We start from the raw sequence: 22,069 nt of genomic DNA, 5'->3' as shown, positions 1-22,069 counted from the left end.
TCGCTGGCTGACGAAATTCCTCCTCATCTCTATTTTAAAAGGACGCCCCTCTAATCAGCCAATGTGATCCCTCTCCCCCACCGTAGGAAACATCCTCTCCACATTCACTCTGTCGAGGTGAGACTTCGTTCCACGCGAGGAGTGAAGGTTTGAAACAAAAGGGCCAACAGATCCTTGTCCAACCTGTTAAACATTCTCGTCCTTGTCTGAGCCTGCTGACATCCTACAATTTGCTGCGGGGTATCCCAACGAGAAACAGAGCGAATGAGAAGAATTTACTGCAATGTTCTACATTCATTTCATATTTATTAGATTAGATTAGATTCAACTTTATTGTCATTGTGCCGAGTACAGATACAAAGCCAATGAAATGCAATTAGCATCTGACCAGAAGTGCAAAAGAATAGTGTTATTTTCAAAATAACTGCGAATAAAAAGTGCTACAGCATACAAATGTAACAGTACTGAGACAGTACAATATGGGTGCAATACTGCTTAGCGCTGTGATGTGAGGTTCAGCAGGGTCACAGCCTCAGGGAAGAAGCTCTTCCTGAGCCTGCCGGTGTGGGAGCGGAGGCTCCTCTAGCACCTACTGGATGGGAGGAGAGTAAAAAGTCCATGGTTAGGGTGAGATGCATCCTTGATAATGCTTTTCACCCTGCCCAGGCAGCGTTTATGGTAGATGTTCTCGATGGTGGGCAATTGGATGTTGATAATCCGCTGGGCAGTTTTCGCCACACACTGGAGTGCTTTGTGGTCTGATACGGGACAATTGCCATACCACACTGAGATGCAGTTGGTGAGTATGCTCTCAATGGTACAGCGGTAAAAGTCTGTCAGTGTCCTGGGACAGAGGTGAGCTTTCTTAATGCTTCGCAGGAAATAAAGGCGCTGTTGCACCTTTTTGATCAGGATGGAGGAGTTCAGGGACCAGGTGAGATCCTCGGAAATGTGGACACCAAGGAATTTGAAGCTTGATACACGCTCCACTACAGCTCCGTTGGTGCATCAGCAAGGGGGATGAGGCTGAGTACAGGGCTACAGTAGGAAACTTTGTCACATGGTGTGAGCAGAATTATCTGCAGCTTAATGTGAAAAAGACTAAGGAGCTGGTGGTAGACCTGAGGAGAGCTAAGGTACCGGTGACCCCTGTTTCCATCCAGGGGGTCAGTGTGGACATAGTGGAGGATTACAAATACCTGGGAATACGAATTGACAGTAAACTGGACTGGTTTAAGAACACAGAGGCTGTCTACAACAAGGGTCAGAGCCGTGTCTATTTCCTGAGGAGAGTGAGGTCCTTTAACATCTGCCAGATGATGCTGAGGATGTTCTACGAGTCTGTGGTGGCCAGTGCTATCATGTTTGCTGTTGTGTGCTGGGGCAGCAGGCTGAGGGTAGCAGACACCAACAGAATCAATAAACTCATTCGTAAGGCCAGTGATGTTGTGGGAATGGAACTGGACTCTCTCACGGTGGTGTCTGAAAAGAGGATGCTGTCTAAGTTGCATGCCATCTTGGTCAATGTCTCCCATCCACTACATAATGTACTGGGTGGGCACAGGAGTGCATTCAGCCAGAGACTCATTCCTCCGAGATGCAGCACAGAGCGTCATAGGAAGTCATTCCTGCCTGTGACCATCAAACTTTACAACTCCTCCCTTGGAGGGTCAGACACCCTGAGCCGATGGGCTGGTCCTGGACTTATTTCATAATTTACTGGCATAATTTACATATTATTATTTAACTATTTATTACTATTTTCTACTACTATTCTATTACTATTTATTATTTCTATGACTATTACTATTTACTATTTACTAATAGTAATACTACTATTACTATTTCTATCACTATTTATTATTTATGGTGCAACTGTAACGAAAAGTAATTTCCCCCGGGATCAATAAAGTACGACTATGACTATGTAGATGGGGACGTGATTATCTATTGCATTCTGATCTTTCATCGAAAGGACAAGGCTCGGGAAGAAATTCTCGTTGACAACATTTAAAATGAAACGCACAGAGCGTTCCCCATCAATGCGAAGAGTCAGTATTCCCTGCAAAATTTGTTCCTTCGGACGATTTCTTCTTCAGCTTCTGCTTTCACTGACTCGCCGCTGTCATTTGATATTTGGTATTTCTTCCTTCCGCACGGGAGCCAGACCTATGCAGCCGCATTAACTCTCATTTTAAAAGAATGGATCTAGAATCAGTATGGTCGCCGTGTGACTAGCCAAATAATATTAACTTCTTCATGTAAGATTCCCTGTTTAAAGATGAATAAAAATTCCCAACAATTTATCTCAAAAAAAAAGTTTCAGTATTGCACAGTGCAATTTTACTCGCAGATTCTTTACCTGCCAATGGGAATCTCAATAAATCTTAACCCAATATTTATCGTTCGGCCAAACTCTTACATATTTTGTCATATTTTGTTCGTGCGTTAGAATCTCAGCATTTCAGCATTTGTAGATAATGCAAATTAAATTTATTATCACAATGCGTATTTTTCACCATGTACTACCCCGAGATCCATTTTCTTGCAGGCATTCACAGTGGAACGAAGAAACACAATAGAGTCAATGAAAAACTACACGCGTACTTATTGTTTTACGTTGTAGGACATTCTCCATTCACCAACTTTCTGATGAGTTTGAGTTTTTGTTAAGCCAAATGGGAGTAAATGAGAGATTGCCCGGCGTGTTGGGCCGCGCGCTTTTGCGTTCTGGTGCGTTTGGAAAATTGGGAGAGATCCCAAACAGTCGGAGGCAGGTTGTGTTGCGAATGAACGCCCGGCTCAGCACGATGCCTGCCAGCTCTGTGCTTCCGACTCAAGGCTGGAATCTCTCCTCTCATTCCCGAGGAGCTACACTTTCACAGGAAGGATAAGAATGGAACGACTTCTTGTATCGCGGTGGGCACCTGCAGTTCTACGTGTCACTGCGAGGAGTAGGACCAAATTCCAGGATAAATAGCAGTGGCGGCAGAGGGTGCATTCGCCAAAGATTGCGCGAAAGATTAGGATACGATTTTGAGACTTTTGCAGAGAAATTGTGCAAAGAGGCGCAATCTTATCCACGGACACGCATGGACTGCTTGAATGAAAAAACAGAAAATTGCAAATGCAATGATGGAATTGTTTTGAGAATGACTCCGGGGTGAATGAGAGAGAGAGAGAGAGAGAGAGAGAGAGAGAGAGACAGGTGAAAGAGAGAGAGGCTGAGCGAGAGTGTGTGAGAGAGCGAGAGAGAGAGAGACTGAATGAAAGATGTTCGTAAGTAGAATCGGGTTTCGCGTTACCGTTGTGACTTGAGCTAGAAGTTGGAGGGATGGAATCACAGACACTGACAGCCGCAGAGTAGTCCATTCTGCCCCTCGTATCCATGCCAGTAAAACAAAACATTGACAATAGTTTTGGCATTCGTAGCTGAGGCGCACCAGGATTAATTCATGAACTGTTTAAACACGCTGCGGGTTTCTGCCTCCGCCGCTCCTTCAGGCGGAGAATTCTAGACTGCAATTGTGATGATTATTCTGCCCTTCCCCTTAATCAATCCGCCAATTAAACGCACGACCTTCTCTTCTCCCCTCTATCGGCTCGGAGAATTAAGATCTTTCCGTGCAACATGTACCAAGCTTCTGATTATATAAAAATTTGGAATAAATCACATAAAATAACCCGGCCTAGCCAATGCCTCCGGTACTGAAGTAGCCTCGAACAACTCCTCTACACCCTTCTCCAATGTGTTTCTGCAACGTTGTTATCTGAAGGGAACAACGGTATAACACTTCATACCCTTCATACCAAAACCAATTTCCCCCGGGATCAATAAAATATGACTATGACTATTCCTTACTGTTCATAATTCTACGCAGGTGAATATCCTGTTTGCTCTCTTAACCCTCACCCCCCCCCCCCCGTCTCTCTATATATCTCTCTATCTCTATCTTTCTTTATTCCCCCTCTCTTTCTCTCTATCTAAACAAGGTTGAAAGAGTGCCGAGAGAGTTTACAAGGATGTTGCCGGGTCTTGAGGACCTGAGTAACAAGGATTGAATAGGTTAGGACTGTATTCCTTAAAAGGTAGACGATTGAGAGGACACTTGGAAATTGCAAAATTTTGAGGGGTATAGATGGGGTAAATGCAAACAAGCTTTTTCCAATGTGGTTAGGTGGGTCTATAACCAGAGGTCATGGCTTGAGGGTGAAAGATGAGAAGTTTAAGGGGAACATGAGGGGAAACTCCTTCACTCAGAAGGCCGTGAGAGTGTGGGACGAGTTGCCAGCACGTGGTGCATGGGAGCTCGATTTCAACGTTTTAAGAGGTTTGAATTAGGTACATGGATGGTAGCGATATGGAAGGGTTATGGTTCCTGTGCAGGTCAATGGGAGTAGGCAGTTTAAATGGTTCCGGTATATACTAGATGGACTGAAAGGCCTGTTTCTGTGCTGTATTTCTTTATGACTCTATGACTGTATCTCTCTCTCTCTCTCTCTCTCTCTCTCTCTACATCTCCCCAGCTCTCCATAGAGGTATACATGAAACTGCACTGCGAGATCCCTCTCCTCCTCACCCCAAACGGATCACCACGCGTCGCAAACTCGTTAGGAAGTTCACCTGTCGATGGCGATCGCCGTCATGGAGTAGATGCTGGCGAACATGGCAGTGATGGGGAAGAAGTTCTGGAAGCGGCAGTAGCCGGCGCCGAAGTACCAGTCGTTGTGGATACTGTAGACAAAGTTGATGACCGTGTTGAATGCGGCCATGGAGGTCTCGGCGAACGCCAAGTTGACCAACAAGTAGTTGGTGACCGTCCTCATCCTCTTGTGCGCCAGGATAATCCACATGACCACTATGTTTCCGCAGACCGCCACCAGCACGATGGCGGAGTAAGCAAGAGCCCAGAGGGCGATGAGCCAGTTGGGTTGGAGGAACTTGGTGTCCAGGAGCTCCGTGCCGTTCCACGGGCCGGAATCATTCCAGGTCCCATTGACAACGCTGAGGTTCATGGCAGCGGCGATGAAAACTCGCTCCCCTTCCTTTTCTCTCGACACTCGATTCCGCGGTCCGGCGCCCTCAGCGTTAGAGGCTCAATACATATTTGTGGACTTCAATCTGCATTCCTCGGGAGCCGCGTACTAGTCCATGGTATTCCCTTTACGGGGCAGCTCTTCCCCGGAGGTTCGCAGTGAAAGTTGGCGGATGCACGCCTTGCACCGGCTCTCGGCGGCCGGGAATTGCTTAGGACAACCCCGGCGGTGGTGAATTGCTTAGTATAGCCCCGGCCCGTCACAGGTATCGGCTCCTGTGATCTGAACAGAAACACACTGGGAGGTGGGAGGAGGCTGAGAATGTATTAAAAAAGACAATGTCTTTGCATGGGAGGACGTCAGTGCTCGGGGGAGGGCAATAACGGCGTTGGGACCTCCCCCATCTCCCCCTGCCGCCTCCACTTCAGTATCGCCAGGAATTCTCTCCACAACACTTCCCCATAGTAGGGTATCCTCGCTCCCCTACCCAATTAACCACGACCGGAAAGGCGTTTAACTCCAGAAACTGAGTTTCCGTAAGCTTTCTGTTCATTGTTCCATCCAGTTCCACCTCTGAGTAAAGCGCGACTGATTCGCGCGTTGTATGATTTAGTGTACGTGACAGAATTGCGCTTTAACTCTGGTGTGCCTGGTTAGACTGCCTCCCGGGTGGGCAAGCTTAAACAGCCCGAGTTCACTGCCGCTGCTGCAGGCTGCGGCGGCTCAGTTCCGATACATCATCAGCTGTGCTTCGTGTCCTGAGTAACACGCGCAGAATACCGGGGGGGGGGGGGGGCGACTCCGCGGGTCAGGTAGCATCGATGGTAATGCGTTAAAACAGTTATCTGCAGCATCTCTTCTGTCTGTCTTCGAGTAGTTTACGCTCCCGGACCTGCCTTCCGCCTTTCTCTTTCAACACGCCGGATTCCGCTCCTGGAGGTAGGTCCGTGAAACCCGAGTGCAAGACGCCGAGGTGGGAATTTAGACAATGAATATGATTTTTTTTAAATGCTGATCCATTTTATTGTGTGCAGAAGGGACGTAATGTTACTGCAGCGCATCTCGAGTCGGCCTGTGTCGCTCTCAAATGCAAAGCCGAACTCATTGCACGTGCAAAATGCTGGAGGAACTCAGCAGGTCAGGCAGCATCTATGGATAGGAATAAACTTGGGGCTTCTTCCCCCCTTCCTTGCCAGACCTGCCCGAAACGTCGACTTCCTCGCTATGGAAGCTACCGTGGACCTGATGAGTTCCTCCAGCATTTTTGCATGTGTGTTTCTCTGGATTTCCAGCATTTGCAGAATCTCCGTTTCAAATTAATTGCAACTTAATTTATATAAAATCCCTGAGCAATGTCATCTTCTGTAAATAGTCATAGTCATACTTTATTGATCCCGGGGGAAATTGGTTTTCGTTACAGTTGCACCATAAATAATAAATAGTAATAGAACCATAAATAGTTAAATAGTAATATGTAAATTATGCCAGTAAATTATGAGATAAGTCCAGGGCCAGCCTATTGGCTCAGGGTGTCTGACCCTCCAAGGGACGAGTTGTAAAGTTTGATGGCCACAGGCAGGAATGACTTCCTATGACGCTCTGTGCTACATCTCGGTGGAATGAGTCTCTGACAGAATGTACTCCTGTGCCCACCCAATACACTATGTAGTGGATGGGAGACATTGACCAAGATGGCATGCAACTTAGACAGCATCCTCTTTTCAGACACCACCGTGAGAGAGTCCAGTTCCATCCCCACAACATCACTGGCCTTACGAATGCGTTTGTTGATTCTGTTGGTGTCTGCTACCCTCAGCCTGCTGCCCCAGCACACAACAGCAAACACGATATGTTCTATATTCTACCTTTCCACTGTGCAAAGGATCAGTGATTTCAGTTTCCGCAGTTTTGTTGACCCTCTGCGTTCTCCTTCCTTTCCTTCCTAGCTTTTGGCTCCTTTGAATATTGGAGCCCGAACGACTGGTGCCACTGTGAAATCCCACCCGACGTCATCGTGTAGTTGATCAATTGTTTAAGTCACTTATGAGTTTGCTTCCACGGGATTTTTCAGAAGAATAATTTGGATGATAGCAATTTGTTGCTGGCCTATTGCTTCTTCTCTCCTACCTATTACTTCCCCCTGGGTCCCCTCCTCCTTCCCTTTCTCCTGTGGTCCACTCTCCTCGCCTATCAGATTCTTTCTTTTCCAGCCCTTGACCTTTCCCACCCACCTGGCTTCACCTATCACATTCCACCTAGTCTCCTTCCCCTCCCCCGACCTTTTTATCCGGGCATCTTCCCGCTTCTTTCTCAGTCCTGAAGAAAGGTCCTGCCCAGAAATGTCGACTGGACTGCCTATTCATTTCCACTGATGCTGCCTGACCTGCTGAAGTTCATCCAGCATTTTGTGTGCGTTGCTTTGGATTTCCAGCATCTGCAGAACTTCTTGTGATGCTTCAACAATATTTCCTATCGAGAACTCCATCTCTCAAAGTTCAAAGCAAATTTATTATCAAAGTTCCTATCTGTCACCTTGATATTTATTTTCTTGCAGGCATTCACAAAAGAGTAATGTAAATACAATAAAATTATGTAAAACAAAGACTGATTATCAATGGTTCAAAGAAGGCAAACTGCCAAATAAAAATGTAAAATAATAATGTCAGTAAAATATATGATACTGAGAACATGATTTGTAGAGTCTTTGAAAGCAAGCTCTTGTGCTGTTACTTTTCCTTCTCCCAATCCATCCCATCAAAACCCCCCAATCCTTTTTAACAAGAGCAGAGGGGGAAATGGACCAGCCAGGACGAAATGGCAGAACAGACTCAATTGGCCTAATTCTGCTCCTGTTTCTTATGGTCTAAGTCTCCAGTTTCTATGGAGAATGATCCCAGCTGTCCTCTCAAGACAGGATGAACAGGTTTGATGTGTTTTCTTTAGAGATTAGTAGAATGCTGGGCGATCCTATTAAGAAATATAAGAAGCTGAGTGTGTATAACAGGGTGTATGATGAGATATGCCACCAATGGGAGTGTCTCCATAGTGTAACATGCTCAAGGAGATCTGTTTCTTTTTGTGAGAATGCTGTAATGGTCTTTTGGAGGTCACCTGATGTGATTTTCCCGCCGATGTGAGGTCACGTGATGACATGTGCCGTGCCCCCCCCCCCCCCGTGACTGTATAAGGGTCGACTCAGGTGATGCAGTAGAATTTTGAGTTTGTAGATTTCCGGGTGGAACGTGCTGTGCCTCCGTTTCTGTTGCGTGTTTGTTTTTGTGACGCAGTTTCATTTTTAAAACGGTTGTACGTTCTGTTGAGAGATTCCATATTACTTGGACTGGAAATTTGTGGCTGGAAGTGCCAATTTACTCAATTCCGACAGTTTTGAAGGGAGAGTGAAGAATTCATCGAAGTGAAGGAGCGAGGGAATTCGGCATCGGTTGGCAGTTTAATAAAGGATCGACCTTACTGAGTCTTCGTTGAAGACAACCTGCATTGAGATAACTCTTGCAATAGCGCAATGAGTTCATGCACAAAGGCTCTCTTTTCTCTAAAAGGAATTTAAGGTCAGTTGATTTAAACTGTTTATTTTTGGTATGGGGAATCCTGTGGGCCGAACCAGCAGTAAAGGTGCGTCGGTGAAGAAATCGTTCTGCAGAGAAGTCTCTCCCAATTGAATGTGTAAGACTGTTGGACTTTCAAAGTTATTGCTTTAAGACCTCCATCTCAGTGTAACGCTTTAAGAACCAGAGCCGAGTAGAGTTGATGAACGGCTGCGTATCTGTTTAACCTCTGGTTAAAGATTTTCTCTTTTTTTTTTCCCCTTATCGCTTATATGTGTTTAATAAATGTTTGATTGCTTTTGTAAAACCTGTCTTGATTAATATTCATTGTTGCCGGTTACGCAACAATAGAGGGAAAGTTGATAAAAGATAAAATATGCTTTATTTGTCATAAGTACATTGAAATAGTTGAATATACAGGTTGACCACCGATTTTCCGACACCCTCGATTCCTGAGCCTTGCCGGATAAAGAGGACACGCGTTAATAAAGGCAAAAATGGACTGTGGAAGCTTAAAAAGGATTTAGTTAAACAAATTAAATGCAAATTTATCAATTACTGTGCTTACAAAGAGTGTTGTTTCCCCGTTATCTTTTTAAACATTTCATCCAGGTGAAGTTGTTTCATGTGTTTTGATCTGCCCCAGTGTAATTTTTCTTGCATCAAAAAAATTCACTAGCTCTTGTTTCGTCACAAAGGTCCTGTGACACTTTTTCCTTTGGTACAGGAAATCCTGTAAAATCATCATCGAGCTTTTCTTCAGGCACATTATCAAACATCAAGGCAGGCCACAACTACTTTAGTGTTGAAGGTTCTACCTTCTCCCACCCTCGAGCAATGGACCAAAGAATGTCCTCCATGTTAAGTTCTTTAATAAATGTCTGTACGGAATTGCCAGCATTCATATCATCTAATAGATGTTCCACGAAAAGAAGAATTTTGCAATACTCAGGTAGCCCTACAGATGAGCAATGTACTCTGGCATCTGGCACAAAATATTTTTCAAGCCACTCTCATTGTCGGTGGTAATCCAGTCATTTTTATTTGTATGATATGTTACTGGGTGAATTTTAACACCTTTCAAGGCCCTAGGGCATTTACTGTTTCTGATCAGTGGTTTACATCTGTGGGTACCTACTGCGTTGGAGCACCTTAAAGTGGTAACTCAGTCCTTAGATTGTTTGAATTCTGTGGGATCTTCTTCATCTTCTGTCGCTAATGTTTTCCTAGGTGTGCAGCACCAGTAAAATGCATTTTCATCTGCTTTATACACTACTCAGGACTAAGGTTTTCGTTAGCTATGAGCTTCACAAATTCGTCCTTCATAGTTTGCAGACTGTTTTTTTCCACACACTTCATGCATTGAAATTCCATGACTACTTAAGCACAGAAACACCTTGGTCCAGTTTTCTCAACATTTCAACTTTCTCCAGGCTTGATATGGACTGATGTTTACATTTGACACCACCACTTGTACTTAGAAGCCATAGCTAGGGTTAAATTTATGTAAAATAAGCACAAAATATTTGGACTACCACCAAGTGCAATATAAATAATAAAAATAGTTTTTTGTCAAAACGAGTCTCGCCACAGCTGGGGCTGAGTATGCTGTACACAGTGCCATCTGGTGGCTGCCCAGCAAACTGCCTCATAATTTCATCCAAATTAGAAGAGGTGCCAAACCCCTTGAATAAGTGCACAATGGATATATGTTTCTGGAAAGTTGGCGGTCAACCTGTATATTGTTTGCATCAACAACCAACACAGTCCACGGATGTGTTGGGGGCAGCCTGCAAGAATCACCATGTTTTCAACATCAACATAACTTGTCCAAAACCTGCTAACCCTAACTTATACATTTCTGGAATCTGGGAGGGCAGTGGAGCACCCAGAGGAATGTGTAGAGACACTTGTGGGCTGAGCACAGCACATCCTTTATGTGTCAGTAAACATGAGATAGATAAATCTAAATCTGTATGTGAAACTAGTCATAGGGAGAACCACTCCCAAGTTCAAAATTGGAACAAGACAGAAAGAAGGAAATTACAGACCAGTTGATATAACATCAATGTTGGCAAGATGTTAGACCATAAGACTATAAGTCATACACTTAGTGGCCACTTTATTAGATACCTCCTGAGGTCTTCTGCTGCTGTAGCCCATCCACTTCTAGTTTCAATGTGTTATCCCTTCAGAGAAGTTTTTCTGCACACCACTGTTAGAATACATGGCTAGTGGAGTTAACTGTCACCTTCCTGCCAGCTTGAAACAGTCTGTCCCTTCTCCTGACCTTTTCATTAATCAGGCATTTCAACCCACAGAACTGCTGCTTACTGGATATTTTTTGTGTCTTGCACATTCTCTGTAATATCTAGACATGAACATCCAAGACGATGGGATACTCAAACCAACTTGTCTGGCACAAACAATCGGTCCACAGTCAAAGGCACTTAGATCACTCTTCCTCCCCATTCTGAACAACTGAACCTCTTAATCATGTCTGCATTGATTTGCTGCCACATGATTGGCTGATTAGTTATTTGCATTAACAAGCAGGTGCACCTAACGAAGTGACCATTAAGTGTATGTCAGAATCAATAATCAAAGAGATTAATAATTTAGAAAAGCTGAATGCAATCAAAGCCAGTTAACATGGTTTTCTGAAAGGTAAATTGAGCATGACAGATTTGCTTAAATTCTCAGATGATGTGATGGAGAGAGAACTTACAGATATCATGTCCTTGTTGGGTCTCAATACTTCTCCCTGCAACTGGATCTTGGACTTCCTGACAGAAACACTGCAACCAGTCCATACTGCCAGCAACATTTCTGGCTCCATCATGCTGAGCACTGGCAACTCCAAGGGCTGCGTGCTGGTTTCATTTTCCATTTCTGTTCACACTGCTGACATGTGACTGCACTGCAAGATCCATTTCAAGCTCTCTTCCACCCCTCCAAGGTAATTATCAAGAGTGTTGTGTACACAAGGCCCTTGGTATTGTCAAGGTTCAGTCGCATCCATCCCACAATCAATTTGACTCATTACCATCAGGCAGGAGATACTGTAGCATTAGCACAATGATTGTTAGGATGGGATACAGTGCCTTTATTTCCTGCGGAGCATCGAGAAAGCTCACTTCTGGCCCAGGATACAGACAGACTTTTACCGCTGTACCATTGAGAGCATACTCACCAACTGCATCTCAGTGTGGTATGGCAATTGTCCCGTATCAGACCGCAAAGCACTCCAGCGGGTGGTGAAAACTGCCCAGTGGATTATCGGCACCCAATTGCCCACCGTTGAGAACATCTACCATAAATGCTGCCTGGACAGGGCGAAAAGCATTATCAAGGATGCATCTCACTCTAACCATGGACTTTTTACTCTCCTCCCATCCGGTAGGTGCTACAGGAGCCTCCGCTCCTGCACCAGCAGGCTCAGGAAGAGCTTCTTCCCTGAGGCTGTGACCCTGCTGAACCTCACATCACAGCACTAAGCAATATTGCATCCATATTGTGCTGTCTCAGTACTTTTATATTTGTGTGCTGTAGTACTTACTTTTTATTCGCAGTTATTTTGTAAATAATACTATTCTTAGGCATTTCTGGTCAGATGCTAATTGCATTTCATTGGCTTTGTATCAATACTCGGCACAATGACAATAAAGTTGAATCTAGTCTAATCTAATCTAAATACAGCTTCTTCCCCTAGGATATGAAAATACTGAACTCCCTGCCACTACCCAGGTCTCATCACATATGAAGCACTGGTAGTGCTATACTGTTTACCTTTTAACGTGTCGTAAATGCACCTTATGCTAATTGTAAATCTTCGGGAATATATTTTCTTAGTTGTTAATTTATTTGTGATAGTATTACTTTATGTTTTGTGTGTGAGTTATACAAGATCCAGAGCAACACTCTTTCATTGGGTCGTGTAAATGTATATGGTTGAATGACAATGAACTTGAACTATGTTAACAACATTTTCTAGGTACTTGAATAGGTATATGGGTGGGAAAGGTTTAGAAGGTTATGGACCAAGTGCTGGCCAATGGGGGAAAAACTTACATAGGATATGGAGGATAGGAATGGGAGTTGTAGGAAGGGTGAGAAATCAAACTGTAGCATGATGGCTCAGGAAGCCGTTGAAGAGGTGGGAGAGAAGAGAAATAGAGTTGTAATTAGGGATAGTATAAATCAGGGGAAGAGTCACAATTCTCTGCCACAATGACTGAGAGTCCCAAAGGCTATGCTGCCTGTTTGGTGCCAGGTTCAAGATTTCCGACCAGCAGAAGAACTTGGAGAGGGAGGGGAAATGTCCAGGTGTAGTGGTCCATGTGAGCATCAGTGATGCAGAAGGACAAGGAAAGAGGCTCTGCTGAGGGAATTTGTGCAACCAGGGGCTAAATTAAAATGCAGAACCAGCAAGGTGATAATTTCTGGATTGTTAGTGCAGCCACGTGCAAACTGGCACCAAGGTTAATAATATCAGTGAGTTAGATGTGTGGCGCAAAGCTTGGCATGGGAGAAGTGGGTTTGTATTTGTGGGACATTAGCACCAGTATTGGAGATGGAGAACACTGTTCCGACGGGACAGACGCCACCTGAACCATGCTGGGACTAGGGTCCTTGTGAATTGCATAGCTAGGACTATAGATAAGGCTTCAGACTAAATAGTATGGGTTCAACACCTTGGAAAGGCATGGATAAAGTAAAATTTAAGAATATGAAATAAAGCTTAGAAAAGAATAGGAATTTAACTTCAGACAGCTTGGAGACAAAATTGAGAAGGGTGGTGAATACAGGACTGAAGATGATGCATTTGACTGCACACAGTTTGCAAAGTAAGGTAGTTGATCTTGTACTGCAGTTAGAAATAGGCAGCTATGACATTGTGGACATCACAGACTCCTGGTTGAAAGAATATCGCCACTGGAAGCTAAACATCCAAGGATAACATCTTATCCAAAAAAAAAAAAAAACCAGGAAGGTGGGCAGAGGTTGTTGGAAGGCTCAAATCATAAAAATTGAAATGAAATCCTCAGAAAGAAGTAACATAGGATCAGAGGATGTAGAATCTTTGTGGGGGGAGTTAAGAAACTGCAAGGGTAAAATTACTCTGGGAGTTATAAACAGGTCTCTTAAAAGCAGCCAGGATGTGGGGTACAAGTAACAATGGGAGATAGAAAAGGCATGTGAAAAGGGCAATGTTACAATAGTCCTGGGGGATTTCAATATGCAGGTAGATTGGGAAAATTAGGTTGGTACTGGATCTCAAGACAGGAAATTTGTAGAATACCCATGAAATGGTTTTTTCAGAGCTGCCTGTGATCAAGCTTAGGGGGAAAGCAATTCGAGACTGGGTGAAAAAACAACACACGCAAAATGCTGGAGGAACTTAGGTCAGGTAGCATCCATGGAAGTGAACGCTGTTGATGTCTTTTCCTGAGACCCTTTTCAGGACTAGAAAGGAAAGGGAAAGATGGGGAGGAGTGGAGGCTAGGTGAAACCAGGTTGGTGGGAAAGGTCTGGAGAAGAAGGACTCTAATAAGAGAGGAGAGTGGACCATAGGAGAAAGAGCACAAGGTGAGCTGATAGGCAGGTGAGACGTAAAAGGCCAAAGTGGGGAATAGAAGAAGAGGAGAGAGGGAGGGGAAAATTGCGTTGTGTAATGAACTAAATTTGATTTTGAGCTTTAGGTAAGTGAACCTTTAAGAGACAGTGATCATAGTATAATAAGATTCAGCCTGTAGTTTGAGAGGGAGAAGCTAGTATCAGATGTATCATTATCACATTGAGTAAAGACAACTACAGAGGTGTGAGAGAGGAGTTGGCCAAAATTGATTGGAAGGGAACACCAGCAAGATGATAGCAGAGTAGCAATTGCTGGAGTTTCTAGCAGTAATTTGGAAGGTGCAGGATCAGTTTATCCCTAAAAAGAAGCAGCATTCTAAAAGGAGGATGAGGCAGTCGTGGGCGACAAGGGAAGTCAAAGACGGCATAAATGCAAAACAGAGGGCATATAATATAGCAAAAATTAACTGGGAAGTTAGAGGATAGGGAATCTTTTAAAATCCAACAGAAGGAACTAAAAACAATAAAGAGAAAAAAGATGAAATACGAAGGTAAGCGAGCCAATAATATAAAAGAATAAAAAAGAAAATATAAAATTTCCTCAGATATATAAAGAGTAAAAAAGAGGTGAGAGTGGATATTGGACCTCTGGAAAATGATGCTGGAAAGGTAGTAATGGGAAACAAAGAAATGATAGTTGAGTTGAATCAGTAGTTTGTGTCAGTCTTCAGTGTAGAAGACAACAAAACTTTGAGAGTGTCGAGGGGCAGAAGTGAGTGTAATCACTGTTACTAAGAGGAAGGTCCTTGGGAAACTGAAAGAACTAAAGGTAGGTAGGTTGCCTGGACAAGATGGACTATGCACCACAGTTCTGAAAGAGGTCGCTGATGAGACTGAGGAGGCATTAGTAGTGCTCTTTCAAGAATCACTAATTCTGAACTCGATCCAGAGGACTGGAAAATCACACATGGTATTTCACTCTTTTAGATTGGAGAGAGGCAAAAGGTGGGAAGTTATAGACCAGTTAGCCTTAGTCAGTGGTTGGCAGGCTGTTAGAGTCCATTACACAGGTTGAGGTTTCAGAGTACTTCAAGTCACATGACAAAATAGGGCAAGATCAGCATTGTTTTCTTAAGGGGAAATCTTGGAAAAATCCATTAGAATTCCTTGAGGAATTAACAAGCAGTTTGGACAAAGGAAAGTCAGTAGATGTTGTTTATTTGAATTTTCGGTAGGTCTTTGACAAGATGAAAGCATGAGGTTGCTAAACAAGAGAAGAGCCCATGGTATTACAAGAAAGGTACTGGCATAGATACAGGATTGGCTGACAGATGGCAGAACTGGGAATAAAGGTGGCCTTTTTAGTTGGCTCTCCAAGAGGACCACAATCTTGTCGTAGGGTTTGGAGGCTTGTGTGCCTCAATGACCCAGAAAGCTATGTTGACTGGAGTCAGGGCCTTGTGCTTTGGCTCTTGGTAGGGTTATCCATGTCAAACAGGTCAAAGAGTAGTTCATTTGGAGATTAAAACTGGTCCATTAGTCCTCCAGGTTTATGTGTAACAATCCTGACCAGTCCAAAAACAATTGTTATAGAAGCGGCAATGAAGAATCCTTCTATACAGACAGAGATGGAGGACATCCATTGCTGCCCTATGCACCAGCGGTGCAATGGTCAGTAAGTTTTCTAGTTATCTGTCTCTGACCGGTGGAATTCCACATGGGTTGGTTTTGGGACCACTTCTTTTCATGTTACATATTAATGATCTGGATGCTGGAATTGATGACCTCGTAGGAGGATGCAAAGAGGTGGAGGGGCAGGTAGTGTTGAGGCAGGATGTCTGCAGATGGACTTGAACAGATTAGGAGAACGGGCGAAGAAGTGACACATGGAATACAGCATACGGAAGTGAATGGTCATGCACTTTGGTAGAAGGAATAAAGGTGTAAACTATTTTCTAAATGGGGATTGAATTCAGAAATTACTTACGAGTTCTAGTGCAGGAATCCCTGAAGGTTAACGTGTAGGTTGCATTGGTAGTGTGGAAGGCGAATGCAATGTGACCATTCATTTGGAGAGGACTAGAATATAAAAGGCAGGATGTGTCAAAACGTTCGGATATGGCCCAAGTGCGGCAAGAGACACGCAGAAGCTAGTCGACAGTTCACTGACTTTGATGAGGACTTTTGCAGAACTTAAAGGGAAAGAAAAACAATAAGCATTAGGCCAACAGGGCTGTTGACTAAAACTTTCAAACTGCAAGTTAATGCCAACACTGTAGATTTAAGCTATAACTAAATAGTAAATGAATACCGCTTCTTGACAGCATCAGTTGAAATAGTAGTCCTCTTTCCTGGACAAGGATGAGGGTAAACAGGAACATAAATGTTGCTGTGCTATTGCTCAAGACTTGAATGAAAAGATGGGAGCTAAATACCACTGGAATTGAATACTAAGTAGTTAGACTGTATGTACTCATGAACACGATTGTCGAACCTGTTGCACAGCCCACCTGCGGGGGCACATAGACCTTGCAGTTGAGTTAGTGGTTGTGATAGGGTGTAATGCGGAGGCTTTATAAGGCATTGATCAGACTACATTTGGAACATTGTGAACAATTTCGGTCCCCTTATCTTAGAAAGGTGTTGGCTTCAGAGATGGCTTACAGGACTGATTCTGGGAATGAAAGAGTTTATATATGAGGAACATTTGATAGCCCTGGGACGGTACTCACTGGAATTTTGCAGAATGGGGGCAGTTGGTGAGGTATCTCATTGAATCCAACTAAACAATGAATGAGCATGGAGGGAATGGAGGGAGTCCAGAGGAGGTTCACGAGGATGATTCCAGGAATGAAAGGGTTATCATATGAGGAACGTTTGATTGCTCTGGGTCTGTACTCACTGGAATTCAGAAGGATGAGGGGGGGTATCATTGAAACCTTTTGAATGCTGAAAAGCCTAGACAGAGTAGATGTGGAAAGGATGTTTCCCGTGGTAGGAGAGTCTAGGACAAGAGGAGACAACCTCAGGATGGAGGGGTGCCCTGTCAAAACAGAGATGCAGAGAAATTTCTTTAGCCAAAGAGTGGTGAATTTGTGGAAATTTGTTGCCACGTGCAGCTGTGAAGGCCAGGTTGTTGGAGCATATTTAAGGCAGAGATTGATAGGTTCTTTATTGGACATGGTATCAAAGGTTACGGGGAAAAGGCTGGGAACTGGGGTTAAGGAGGAGATAGGGGGGGAAAAAAAAGGATCAGCCATGATTGAATGGCGGGGTACACTCGATGGGCCGGATGGCCTAGTTCTGCTCCTAAGTCTTATGGTCTTATGCAATGTTTCCTTTGCAACCTTTGAAATTGTGGCCCAAGTAACAAAGAGGAGATCATCTATATGTAGCTCAATTGCAGCCCATGATGACAGGAAATTTGTGCGTGACAGCTTTTAACATGGAAAAGCCATTGCCCTGGATCACTTCCATGCTCTCAAGCTCAGAAGTCCCATGTTTTAATGGCACGATTAGTTGTCACAACTGAGATCGTCTTTAGTTGCAGTTGATAACCGTGACTTCTTCTGTGCTTCGTCATGCCCTTCGCTGTCCATAACGCATTGCAGAACCACCTTCCTGGCTGCTGGATTTCACTCTTGAGATCTCATCTGCCCAGTCCACCAGAGCTGATTTTACATGCTAGGACAGGCATGTCCCTGTCTCTCTGGGGTATGAGGCTACCCTTGCCTGGTATGCTCCACCTGTTGAAATGGTGTTGTGGGGTTACCAAGCATTTTTGTCGTAAGCCATCTCATCGAGAGTCATTAAGCCCTTATGTTTTCTGCTTAAGTTTGTCAAGTTTATTTTGGTGGCATGAGTTTTCAGCCTACTGTGATTATTTAAAGCAGACTCCTAACTAGTGTTAGTTGCAGGGTCCTTGTGTGTTTTAAGAATGACTGGACTCACGGTGTTGCTCCTTCAAACCACCAATCTTCAGATGGAATTACGATGAATAAACCCTTATTTGTCTCGACACAGGAGTCTATTGTTCCTCCACACCTGGGTTCAGTCGTTTGTCAGTGCACACTGTGACAGTTCTGCCATGTTCTGCCCAAAGCTTACCCATCTTAAAAACAGATCCTCCCATCATTATCAAAGTGGTGTTTGTTGAAGGTTATTCTGCACAGGATCCTGCGTTAAAATGGTAGCAACACTTCAGAAATACTATTTGGCTCTATTTAGACCAGGGGTTCCCAAACTGGGGTCCATGGACACCTCGGTTAATAGTAAGGATCCACGGCTTAGGAAAGGTTGGGAACCCCTGATTTAGATGACATGAGCCACAGCACGTGTTACATAAATACACTTGTTTCCATTATTTCCAATTTGAGTCAAAGTGAGAGTAAATTTATTGTTGGAATTCTTAATTCTTAATATTAATAATAATTATTATTAGCTTGTTAATATTAATACTTGAAAAATTGTGTTCAGTTCTGGGCCGGCTGATGGCGCAATGACATCTCCTGTCTTCTCCCCTTATTCCTTGCATACCCTGACTAACTAAGAACCTATCAACGTCTGTCTTAAACATACTTAATGATTTGGCCTTTACGGCTGCCTGTGGCAATGATTCACCACTCTCTGGCTGAAGAAATTCCTCCTCATCTCCATTCTAAATGGATGCTCCTCTATTCTGAGTCTGTGTCCTCCGGTCTCGGATTCTCCCACCACAGGAAACGTTCTCTCCATATCTACTCTATTGAGGCCTTTCAGGGGTTTCTATGAGATCCTCCCTTATTTTTCTGAATTCCAGAGAGTACTGACTGAGAGCCATCAAATGCCCCTCATATGATAGGCCTTTCAACCTGGGAATCATTTTATGAACATCCTTTGAATCCTCTCCAATGTCAGCTCATCCTTTCTTTGATAAGGGTCCCCAAAACTGCTCACAATACTCCCAAGTGAGGCCTCACCATAAATCCTTAACGTGATGTTAGCTAATTTCCCTCCATGAAGGATAACAGTGAACAATAGATTCCAGGTTTCTATTACAATCCATTCGCTTCACCGTCATTGTTACAGGTGCTAGCCTTTGATTGCCAATGTAGTTCAGTGCTTAAGCTTAAATTCCCCTCCAATTTGATTTGAACTCTGTGTCCAGATCACTGGGCACACTGCTGAGGTCTGGTCCACTAACACAACTGCTGTGAGAAGGAAATATTCCAAAGGGTTTATTTAAAAGTAATTCTTGCAGCATTGGGAACAGGAGACTCAGTGATACATAGGGTAAAGGATTGGATAAGAAAAATGCTTACAACAGAATATGGATGAAGGTATGAGACAGAATATTGAATAAATTGCCTGCTCTGCAACAATATTTTCAATTGAGTGTAGCCCCCCTGGCCACCCTCAGGGTCGCTCGGCTCGCTGTCGTCTAGGGAAACAGCCTCGGCCCTGCCAAACTGGGTAATTCGTTTGTGTGGATGCTGTGTGAGGTACCCCACCCCGCCCAAATAACAGACATTACACCAGATGCAATTAAATGATTTACAGTTTATAGATATTACTGGAACTATATAATTAAAAGAGAATAAAATATAAAAGGAAAATAAAAAGCGCCACACTTATCAAAGTTCAATCTCTTCGTGCACAAACAGTTGGAGCTCAAGGGCCACCTTCTTCACCCTGTGACCCCTTGGACCACCTCGACCGGCCGCCTGGGACCAACAACGGTGGTCAACCAGACGCTCCACACGAGTCCGTCTCCGTCTCCTCGCTGAACGTCCCGCTCGGGGTCCAACCCCGTTAGCGGACTCACAGCACCTGGTCCATCCTCTGTCTCGCTCTCCCGCCTTCTGCCCCCAAAACCCCGCACATACAGTATCTTCAAATACACCAAAACCATAACAACTATCCCAATTGGTTAATAGCACCCTCTTATCACCCTCTAAACCACAATAAGCTGCTAGCGCAAACTTTCTCAGCGTTAAAGCACAACAAAGCCGCATTCCCCAGATTAACATAACAGAAACGCCATTTTAATTAGCCTCCGCAGTAACATAAAAATCGAAACCCCCTTACATGAGTAGAGTGGAAATGACTGCTGGAGAGGCTTTATTATTGATGGCCCATTTTATTCATATTCTGCAAATCATTTCTGAAACTTTGCTTGAAAGATGGGTATTTAATGTTCTCCCACAAGTGTCCTTTAGATGCTGAGTATAATCTACTCTGTTGAATTGCTGTGGTCTGTGTGGTAAAGTTATTTTCACAAGTGCTGTTATGTGGGAGATCCAGCATTTGACCCAGTCTAAAGCATGGAGAGGAATTGATATCAAGGGCGATCAATACTAAAGGCTGAGGATTGAAAACTAAATTCAGTAAGTCCAGAAGTCAAGGGCCGACGGTTGAGGGTTTTTCGAGTCTGGAAGTCAAGGCCCCTGGGTCAGCATATGTGTTTCTCCTCCCTGTCTCGCGCGGTCTCTCTCTCCCTCACTCTCAAGCTCTAACCCCTGTGTGTGTGTGTGTGTGTGTGTGTGTGTGTGTGTGTGTCGCGCTCTCTCTCCTCCGTCTCGTGCTCTCTCTTCCCCTCTTTCCTCGCCTTGTCCCTCTTCTCCTTTTCAGCCTCCCTCCCTCGAACTCTTTCCCTTTCTTCCCTTCCTTTCCGACCCTCTTTCATCCTCACTCCTGCTCTCCTTCCATCTCCTCTCCATCTTTTTCTCCCTTCATCACCCTCCCTCCCCTTCCCTTCCTCCCTCTGCTTCCATCGAAACCTTTTCCCTCCTCGTCTTCCCCTGTCACTCCCTATTTCATCTTCGCTCTCTCCTCCCTCTTTTACTCCCTTCTTTTCCATCACCCTCCTCCCCTCTCCCTACCGCTCCCTATCCTCCCTCCCTTTCACCTTCCCCTTCCTCCTTCTTTTCTCTCCCTCCTTCCCTCTTCTTCTATCTCTCTCTATCTTACTTGCCACAGCTGGCTGAGGAGGCTGAGTCATTGGGTATATGTAAAGTGGAGGTTAACTGTAGAGCAGTGGTTAGCACAATGATTTACAGTACTATCAAACGGGTTTCAATGGCGCTGTCAGTAAGGAGTTTGTGCGTTCTCCCGGTGACCATGTGTGTTTCCTCCAAGTGCTCTGGTTTCCTCCCACAGTCTAAAGATGTACTTTTGGTAAGTTAATTGGTCATTGTACCCACTTCTGCCCTCAGAAAGGAGAGATATTGGTGAGCACTCCTGATCATGTGGAATGTGTTCTCGGACCATGTGAGGTTATGTGAGACGTGTACTCGCAGGAGTCTGAACAGTTTGCAGTTCTCACTGCTGTGTCATCATTGTAAAAAGGGGAGTGGGGGAGTGAGTGGTGTGAGTTCTCCTGAAGTCAATAATCATCTCCCTTGTCTTGTTGACACAGAAGAAGAGAGTATTTGCCTGGCACCGGGCCTCGAGCTCTTCCAGCTGCTCTCTGTAAGGCGTCTCATCGTTGTTGGTAATGAGGCGCACCACTGTCGTGTCATCGATGAGCCAGACAACATGATTACTCAGCTGTTGGGTCGTACAGTCACATCCAAGCTGAGTGTCCAGCAATGGGCTCAGCACGCATCTCTGGACACCGTGTTGAGCATAATAGGGAGGGAGGAGCGATCGTGCATCCTGACTGTCTGAGCTCTGTTAGTTAGGAAGTCCAACACCCAGTTGCACAGTGATGAGGAGTAGAAGTTTGTTCACCAAGATCTGCGGGACAATTGTCTTGACTCCCAAACTGAAACACAAAAACAATATTCTGACATGAGTGCCCGTGTTTCCTTAGCGTGCCAGGGCCAGGCGTGTGACAGGTGCTATGGCATCTGTTGTAGAGCAGTCCTGTCTGTAATCATATTGGTGGGTGTTCAGTGTGACAGGAATAG

At 44.4% G+C, this 22,069-nt stretch overlaps 1 protein-coding gene and 1 long non-coding RNA gene across 4 annotated transcripts in view; one reads left to right on the top strand and one right to left on the bottom strand.

Annotated features, from left to right (window-relative positions):
- LOC140201876 (substance-P receptor-like) overlaps window positions 1-5,318 on the bottom strand; it is a 100,562-nt gene extending 95,244 nt beyond the window's left edge. For both annotated transcript variants that reach the window (XM_072266633.1, XM_072266632.1), the window contains exon 1: window positions 4,625-5,318. In XM_072266633.1, coding sequence (XP_072122734.1) covers window positions 4,625-5,016 — 392 coding nt within the window. In that variant the 5' untranslated portion in view covers window positions 5,017-5,318. The remainder of the gene's footprint in view (window positions 1-4,624) is intronic.
- Window positions 5,319-5,510: 192 nt separating this feature from the next.
- The window catches only part of LOC140202342 (uncharacterized), a 28,293-nt gene continuing 11,734 nt past the window's right edge, over window positions 5,511-22,069 (top strand). For both annotated transcript variants that reach the window (XR_011887076.1, XR_011887077.1), the window contains exons 1-2: window positions 5,511-5,573; window positions 5,915-5,976. This is a non-coding gene — a long non-coding RNA (uncharacterized lncRNA). The remainder of the gene's footprint in view (window positions 5,574-5,914; window positions 5,977-22,069) is intronic.

Source organism: Mobula birostris, chromosome 8 (assembly GCF_030028105.1).
Source record: "Mobula birostris isolate sMobBir1 chromosome 8, sMobBir1.hap1, whole genome shotgun sequence".
In the NCBI taxonomy this organism is placed as follows: domain Eukaryota; kingdom Metazoa; phylum Chordata; class Chondrichthyes; order Myliobatiformes; family Myliobatidae; genus Mobula; species Mobula birostris.
The sequence above is the reverse complement of the archived record's forward strand: the minus strand, read 5'-3'. Positions and strand labels throughout refer to the sequence as shown.